The sequence below is a fragment of the Medicago sativa genome, chromosome 3, assembly GCF_051527215.1.
Source record: "Medicago sativa cultivar Bolivia chromosome 3, Bolivia_mono, whole genome shotgun sequence".
In the NCBI taxonomy this organism is placed as follows: domain Eukaryota; kingdom Viridiplantae; phylum Streptophyta; class Magnoliopsida; order Fabales; family Fabaceae; genus Medicago; species Medicago sativa.
Genome location: NC_140751.1, coordinates 96,838,974 through 96,848,421, shown reverse-complemented (window position 1 = coordinate 96,848,421; position 9,448 = coordinate 96,838,974). Strand labels below are relative to the sequence as shown.

General features: G+C 34.0%; 1 protein-coding gene across 1 annotated transcript; it reads right to left on the bottom strand.

Annotated features, from left to right (window-relative positions):
- Positions 1–7,995: 7,995 nt before the first annotated feature.
- LOC146942500 (uncharacterized) lies at positions 7,996–8,977 on the bottom strand. Its single transcript, XM_085758049.1, has one exon. The coding sequence runs from the start codon at positions 8,974–8,976 to the stop codon at positions 8,119–8,121; it is 858 nt and encodes a 285-aa protein (XP_085614175.1). The 5' UTR covers position 8,977; the 3' UTR covers positions 7,996–8,118.
- Between the last annotated feature and the right edge of the window lie 471 nt (positions 8,978–9,448).

Below are 9,448 nucleotides of genomic sequence, written 5' to 3'. Positions count from 1 at the left end.
GTCTATTTGATAGTGATTTTTAATAGAGGAAGATGCCTTTTCTTGTTGAGTTCATATCACAGAATATACTTGTATGCACACAGCTTATTTCATGTTGAAATAGGTAACATAGTTGCTTTTTATTTTAAGGTTTAGTTTTCTAATAAGAGCACAAATACTATTAATCAGGTTATCTTCAATTCTGTAGCATAAACACTGTTATGTCGTGATTCTACAATAAGAAACGAACCACTATTACGCATATAGGGCAAAACGAACCACAAATACTATAACAATAACAAACACTATTAATTCTGAACAATAACATTAATTCTGTCCTGGTTCGTTTTGCTTTTCTTATTCGGTGGTTCGGTGCAGAGCACAAATACTATTAATTCTGTATTTTCTTATTGTATAATCAACAAGAACATTTTACACGTGTTTTCTGGGATCGATTCCAGTATTCCATAACATAATTCCGGTGACCCACTAGCCCATAATACCTCGGCAAACCTAGAACACGTCAAACCTCAAACCTCAATCAATGAATCCAGTAAACAATTAAGAGAATAAACATTGGAAAAGATTAAGCGAAAAAACACAACATGGATTAAGAGAACACAGAAAGCGTTTTTCTCAGTAGCCGCGTTTTTCTCAGGAAAGGTAGGGGTGAAAAGTGAAAGGGTAATTGTGTTTTGTTTTATATGAAGGGTAAATTTGGTAGTTTGTGTCAAATATTAGGGTGAAAGTATAAATGTACCGGTGTGGGGCATAACTTCCTCAATACGGGTGAGCAACAGTCTCGTTGATAAATCCAACTATCCAATAATCTTGCTAATGGGCCAAAGGCTTGTCGTCCAACAATTGACATATTTTTGAGCATTACTTTTCCCACCATTCTGCCTTCTCGCGCGCCTTGCAAAAATTCCAAAAATACCCATAGTCCGGGTTACGTTTTCCGAACCAAATTGTTAGTGTTTCCGGAAAATATAATTCTGACGCATACGCTATGAATATTTGTGTCTTTCTTTGATGTCAAGGGTCTCTGTTGACCGTTATACGACCCTCGCATAAGCTGCAATGCAATTGCAGGGGTCGTATGAGCGGTCAACAATGACCATGACACCACAAACACTCCTAAAAGCTACCTAAAAAACTTAAATTTTTTGAAGAAAATGTAAGAAAGAAGGTGAAGAAGAATGAAGGAAAATGTTGAAGATCCAAGCATTTTTATAGCCTAAAACAAGTCCTAGGTCATTTGGAAGTCAAAGAAAATGTGTTTTTCATTCTAAACCGTCAAAAAACGTGTTAAAACTCCACTAACCGGCCAAACCTTTGGTGAAACGTCACCGGCCAAATTGTTACTGAGTGTTACCGGATTTTATAATCCGGAATGCATGAAGTATTTCCGGATTATAAAGTCTGAATTGCACCAGACACTTTATTTGGATTGTTTTCGTTGCGAATGCCTTGGAAAAAATTGGTCAAAGATACATAACATAAATAGAAACAACATAAGACAAATAAACAGTTAAAAAAAACCATAATAACATAGATGATGGATCTTTTGGGAAGGTGGTTCGAAGAGGAGCTTTTGAACTCGATCATGTCGGCCTGCCAACTGACATGTTACGATCGGCAGGCCGACATTATCGAGTTCATAAGAACCTATTATTTTGGAGTTAGATCTGCAACATAATGAAGAAGGGCAGGGAGTTTCAAGAGGGTTTCTTTGAGTTAGATCCTACTGCCTTGCCAAATGACATATTCATTTGGCAGGCAGCAAGATCTAACTCACAGCAACCTCTTGATATTTTTGACTTAAGCATGTATCAAGGAGGCATGAAGGAGGCATGAAGGAAGCATGAAGATCTTCATCATGCCGTCAAATAGAGAGCTAACTCATCCATTTGCAACAACATGAGAAAGATCCTCAGCTTAATGACAAAAGTTTGCATGGTTTTCTTTGGTGTGTTTTTGTGTTTTGATGGTATTGAAGGTGAAAACCCGAGAGGATGTATTTATAGAGGTCCTTGGATGTTGTGGACCACATAAAATCTTAGTGCAATGTGGTCCATACAAAAGAATCTTATGCTGAGGCATTTCGGATTTTGTTTTTCGGAATACACTTACGCCCTATGTTATTCTGGATTTCGTAATCCCAAAAGCATAACTTTGGTTATTTTATCGATTAAATGAACATCTTTGTCGTAAATTAAAACATAATGAAAGTTTAAATAATATATATATATATATATATATATATATATATATATATATATTATTCAAAACATAATGCAACAACTTAATTCAACAACACGTAACTAACACGCAATTAAAACAACATAAAACACGTGATTAATTAAAACATAACACATTATCATGGACATCTAAACTAACTTCTTCCTCCTCTGGTCCCTCCAGCAGAGCCCTGATCTCTTTGTAGTTCCTGGGCCGGTGCAAACTTTTCAGAATGTGTTCAGCAGATCTAACCAACGAAGCGTCCAACTCGATCGGTCCTCTAGCGCTGTGCTGACCAAAGACAGAGAACATGGTTCTCACGTCATCGTCGTTTGTGAGTTTCATCCGGCTGAAGCGAAGAGATCTGGCTGAGTTGGACAATGGAAATCGATATTCAACACCGACCACCCTCCTCGCGTCTCTGCGGTTGAGTTGACGGTTGATTTGATCCAGCTCATCCTTCAGCCCGGAGAGGGTGACATCGTCGCGAATCCTAAACAGGTGGGGGTGGTGTTCCACCGTTGTAGTAGACTGCCGCTAGCTTGGTGTTCGGATCAAAGCCAGGGAATTCCATGCTGCAGAGGTATCTCGGCGTTGTAGTTTACTTGTAATGAAAACAGGGACCCTTATTTATAGAGGTATATGGGCGCTGTGGACCACGAAAATTGTCGGTGCAATGTGGGACACACAAAAGAATCCAATGCTGAAGCAATCCGGATTTTAAAATCCGAATCAAGCATCACCATACACAGTCCCAAGTCCTCCTTTGGTTCACGCCATGATCGTATCTTTCCGGAATATATAATCCGGAATATATGTGTAATCCGGATTATATATTCCGAAGTGCACCAGAAGCTTTTGGTCGGTAGTCTGCACCACAAAGAAAACGTTTTTCAAACGTTTTGGGCGGTGGTCAAGTTGAAAAACGTGTTTTTACACGTTTTTTGACAGTAATTATGGCCTCCCATACGTTTTTTAACCATCCTTCCCCTATAAATATGCTTCATTTTCTCAATGCAAGTCACACCTTCTTCTTTCTCCTCTTCTACAACGGTGTGTTTCCATCGTTGGCCTTTCATAGAAAGCGGCCTCTTTGGAAATCCATCAGGGGTCATATGATCGGTCAATAGGGAAGGGGTCAGTCTGAGTGTGAGGTTGGTTTGCCTTGGTGTCATGTTGACCATCATGGTCTCTTGTTCCCTAGAGGCCCTTGTGCCCCCTCTGTTTCCCCACCAACAACATTTCTTCTTCCCCGCCATCTTCTTTCCTCCCACCCTCTTTCCTCTCCACCAGTGGTTGGAGCTGGAGCCACTGGTATAACTTATGTAATAAGATAAGATTAGAAATAGTTTTAGGATGTAATAAGCTTAAAAAGCTTGAAAATTATTGTAATGTATTGTTCATATATTAATAAAATGAGTTGTTTTTATGTTTGTGTCTTTTTATTTCTGTTTTTAATTTTATTCGCATTTTATTTTACGAATTGTAAAGCTTAAAACTGCAAAAGTTATGGTAAAACACTATTCCAGATTGTATAATCCGGAAACATCTGCAAAACTCTAACAATTTATTCCGGAAAACGAAATCCGGACCAGAGGTAAAATTGGAAAAAAATAGGGCGCGCGAGGAAAGGCACAGGGTGGGAAAAGTAATACTCCATATTTTTTGCCTGCAAAGTGTTGTCGTAAGGTAAAACTTGTTGCATGAAAATTTGTCCCACCACATCAGGCGGCCCCCTTGCCATGTGGCTAAATGTATAGTATGCCGCTATATTCCTCCAGGGTTAGTCCTGACAAAAGTACTAGGGCGAGAATTTGAAAGAATTAAAGGTTCATGATGCATAAGCTTTGTCTAAACACGTGAAGGCTCTATCTTGCAGCAATGGGATGACTTTGGACTGCAATGTATGCATGGCCATGATACCGTTTAACTCTTTTGCTGTCGAACTTGAAAATTAGACGAGACATCGAATAATAGTTATGAATTGTGATTCCCTTTGTACTTCAAACAATTATGTTGAGTAAGGAACTTTGTCGCTTCGTTGTGGATTTCTTAACTCTTTTAAAGAGTGTTGAGTGTGACGTTCATTTTTTTATCAGCTATTGAAACCGAACTAACTAATGCATAAATAAAAGTCAAAGCAGAAAGATAAAGGGATAAATTGCGAAGAGTGACTAGTTTAATTGATTATATTCAATGAAATGTACAAGTGTGGTGTTTGTCGACAACATTAGTTATATTGTCTAAAATATTGTGGTCGACAAATTTAAGCCCCGCCCAACTATTTTGCGGGTAAGCATGATTCTTTATGTTGTAGGGAATCCAAGTGCCTCAAGTTTGGTTTGATCTTCCATACTTCATGGTGTTTTTGTTTCCTCTATCAATGCATGTATTATTTCATTGGAACATGTCTCTTTGAAAATAGTTGTTTCAGTTAGTGGCATTGTAAACACGAACCACAAGTAAAACACCAAATTGTCAAGTTCCACTTAAATTTGACCATTTTTGTCACTTTCACAAACTTTGTTAACCTTCCTTTGTGGACTTGAGAAAGACTTGGTTGTCTCGCATTCGAATTTTTTGCACTTGATTAACCTTCATTCATTATATAGGATTTTTCCGACCCTAAATTTTGGTTGTTTGTCGTTCTCATCAAAGGTAAATACATATTGGAAACAATGTCTTGTGTATCATAGAATATTTGAGGGATTTTTTTTAATAAAACTGTGTCTTGCGAAAGTTTAAAAGTACCTACTTTTATAAATGTCATAGTCTATTTTCTTTGTCCTTCACAACTATAACTTGTCATATTTCATTAAACGGCATGTCAATATCCCCCCTCCACATGTATATGCATGGTTTAATAAGTTATGAGTCTTGTTAACCAGTGTCCTCGGGGCACTCTTGTTAAGAAGTTAAAAGTAGAAATAAAAGTCATGATTTACATTGAAAAGAGCAATATTTCAACTTTTAAAAAATAAAATACACAATTTTTAAGAAAATATTTCCTTTTCTAATTCCTTAACTCGTGCCCTGGGGGACACTGATTAACATTTCCCATAAGCCATTGCTCCCTAATTATTTTTTTCCAACTTTTAGTTCCTATTTTTTTTCTGTCCATATTTTTGGTGTTGGATTTTAAGTCAGACTATGTCCATCCATCATATTTTTGGATGAATGTTTAGATTATCATAAGAATATCTCTAAAATATTGAAATTTTAGCAAATCATGAATTAAATATGAATTTTTAAGCACCAAAAGCATAAACATTTATATTTAATTTATTTTTTTAACAAAATCAATTTTTTTTGGGGAGAGATTCTTATAATACTCTAAACATGTATGCGAGAAAAATCAAAATTTTGAATGATACACATGAGTTGACTTCAAAGTAATGATCATAAGTGGTGATTGAAAACTTTTGCAAGACTAAAAATTAAACAACATTCTAGGCAAACTAAAACAAAAGTTGACTTTTACGTTTATATATATTGAAACACAATAAATAAAAAGACGTATTTTATAATAACGTAAACATTTGACTTTTACTTTTACTAAATATACAAATAGTTACCAAAAAAATAAATTATATACTAATGTGATATGCGCGACTATCATTTGTTTTTTTTTAGGGAACGCGCGACTATCATTTGTTGTTTAATATTAAATAATCCTCAATAATAAATAATCATTATCGAAGAACTTGAAGAATATAAGATGCATGCACTCCTTCAAAAAAAAAAAAAAAAAGATGCATGCATATGAATTATTGTAATATATTTTTTTCCATTCACACGATAGACTTTGAAAAACTTCTAATCACTTATTTAAAAGGTTCAGAAATTACCCATGAGAATTGAGTCTACCGGAAACGGCTCAGATGATACCTTAAGTGGAGGAACACATATTGTAAATATACAAAAGAAGACCCTCTTAAGAATTTGTCGTTCACATATAGGATTCCTTGTTACATACAATATTATATAAATATAACACCCTCTTGAGAATTTGTCATTTGTATTTTACAATACTCCTTCAATTTTTTAATTGAATTAAGTATTTATTTAGGACAGTACCTCTAATTACACTACCTCATTTTCTGTTGCCAACAAGCAGGGGTGTAAGTGGTTCGGACAAAACCAATGAAACCGAAAGTCTAAACCGAACCAAACCGAAAAAATATCCGACCATGTTTGATTCGGTTTGAAACCAATCCGAACAATTCGAAACCGATCTAGTTTGGTTTGGTTCATGGTTTTTCATTTCGAGATCTGTGAAACCGATGAACCAATCCGATGATAACCACATTCCTTATTTTACTAATATTATCCTACCTCACACAAACTTATGGTTAGACCCAAAATTAAACATAAAATAATTTTTAATCCATTCACTTTCTCTCATATTCATCTCATCTCATCAGTCAGACTCTTTCATTTCTACTAAAAAAGAAACCCTAGTCGTCAATCACACCAAATCCATTGTTCATCGCCACCGGTCACTGTTGATATCGTTCATCTCTTGGTTAATTTTATCATGTTTATGCCATTGATTTATACTCATTATATTTCGTTGTTTTCCATGTTCATTTTATATTCCATTGATTTATATGTCATTGTTTAGTGCATATTAGAAAAAAGCCATTAAAAAAAAAGCATTTGCGATTTGCGTAAAATTTTGATCGTGTGTGATGTCACTGATGTGCATTGATAAAAATTGAAATAAAACTATAAAATATATATACTACTCAATAAAAAGTGCATCCCTAGAAAATTTCACAACTTTTTATTTGTTGGTTCAGAAATAATTTTATAAGTTTTAGAGATTTAAAAATATTAGTGATTAACACTAGTCAATTCTAAACTGATTTTTGTGTTATTGAAATATTTGAGTTTGATGAAGTTGTTTTTGAAAAATGATGGATGAATGAATCTTGGATCATATGTATGAAATATTGAATAAGGTTAGTTATAAAAAGTTGTTTGAAAAATAGAGAACATGAAAAAAAAAACAAAGTATGAAATACAATTATACAAAGTTCTATGAAATATTTTGTGAAAATATGATTTTTTTAATTGTATTTTTAAATAAACCGATCAACCGAACCGAACCAAACCAAACCAAACCGATTAGTTTGATTTGGTTTGTTTTTTGAAAAATAGAGAAAACCGAATCAATCCAAACCGATGAAGGTTTCATCGGTTTGAATACTTTTTTGACTGAAAACCAATCTAAACCGAACCGTTACACCCCTGCAAGTAAGCAATAAGTTTTGTCATGGAAGATATAAATATCGTAATCTCTAAGCATTGAATTAGAAAAACAACATCTTTATTTACAAACATTTGTTAATCTCAAAAATTTGATCCACGAAGTCCTGGTGTCCTACATTTGAACACAAATAATATTTAACGCGCTTAATCAATTTTGGTCCCTCCATTTTTACATGTTCACGAAACTCGTTCCCCCATTTTAAATCACTTAAATTTTGGCCTCTACTTCAAATTTTTGGACTCAAAAAACATGATGTGACATATTTTGAATAACGTGGCACACAATTTGATGATTTAAAATGATTGAGGCTCGTGAAATTGCAAGAAGCATCCCCAAAAGCTTCAACGTCATAAACTATTCATTTTTATAATATAATTAATGATATGTAAATAAGTAATTAATCTACATCATTCTACACCATCGGCTTGTTTTTTGCATCATTTAAAAATAGAGAGAACTTAATTGCTTTATTACTTTAATGCAGCACGCACAAAAGTACAAAAATGATTTGACCAGACAAATCAAGAAAACAAGGAAAATGTGTGTTTTAGTTCTACCTACCTATAACTTTCCCTTGTGAATTGTAATTCTCTCTTTATTTTTCTTTTCGGATGTAACAAAATTTATTCTCGTCGCTCATACTTGCGAGCCCATAATTGCTTTCCATTGACGCAATACTTTGCAATACGTCCCCCATTCAAAATTCTATCAAGTGTTTCCACATAGTTCAAGACCATAGTTGCAAACATAACTTGATGACTTGATTTTGCATTCCCCATACGAATAGTCTTTATACAGTCGACCCCAAAAGTATTTGTAAAAAAATACACCACTTCTCCTTTTGTAACAGGGAAGCCTCTTGAAAATGTTAAGAATACAGTTTTATCTATATCCAACACATCATCAAATAACCTCATATTAGTCCATATCTCAAAACTAGTTAAATCAAGTACCTTAAAATTTGTCGGTGGTATGTTGAATTCACCAAATACTGGATGAGGGAAGCCAGGAACAATAATGGGTCTATAAGGGTGAGGTAGTAGTAATCTACTAGCACAACTTTTACCCAAAACTTGCACTAATATATCATTGAAAATTATAGAACATGTTTTATTTAAAACATTTTTTATACCAGCTATGATAGTGAATCTGTTTTGCTTGAAAACTTGGAGAGATATCTTTCTTTCCACTACAATTGTGGTTCGAAGCAAACCACCACCATTTGGGATGGGAAATTCTTCTTGCTCCAAACACATCAAGCAAGATCCAGCTTCTTGGGCCACATCATTGATTATTGCAGGATGAAGACCAGCCAATTTTGAAATTATACTCACATAACCAATGTTTTCTAGCCAAAGCCACAAGGCCATGATCAAAAGAGATTGTGATGGGTTACGGGCCCAATGGATGACCAGGCATGAGAAAATTTCACGATCCATTTGGTGAAACAGACACAACTGTTCAAAGGAAATAGGAGCCATAATTTTAAGAAATACAAATGCAAACAAAGTTTGGTTTATGAGGAAAATAAGAACCAATCAGTGGTATAAAAACATAATTTTTTGTGCATATTTGGTAAATTTCAAAGCACATAGAATACTAGCAAAGTAAACATTCAAAATATAATAATTTATATGTAATAATTATTGAATTAGGAAAAGAAAAATGTCATACAATAAGTATTGATTCATTATTTTTTTAACTTAACATTTATTTTTTTTATTATAATTATTATACTTTTAAATTAATATTATGCACATTACTTATAGGTTCATCATAATCGACAGTGCATCATATCACTCTTAAGTATATTACACGCAATGGTTGATAAAAAAAATTATTGAATATTTTACATTTTTAATTTATTTAAACCATGTAAAATATACAAAGTAACACTCAATATTTTTTTAAACTGGCAGAATAGCAAGAAGCTATAACTACCCAAAATACATT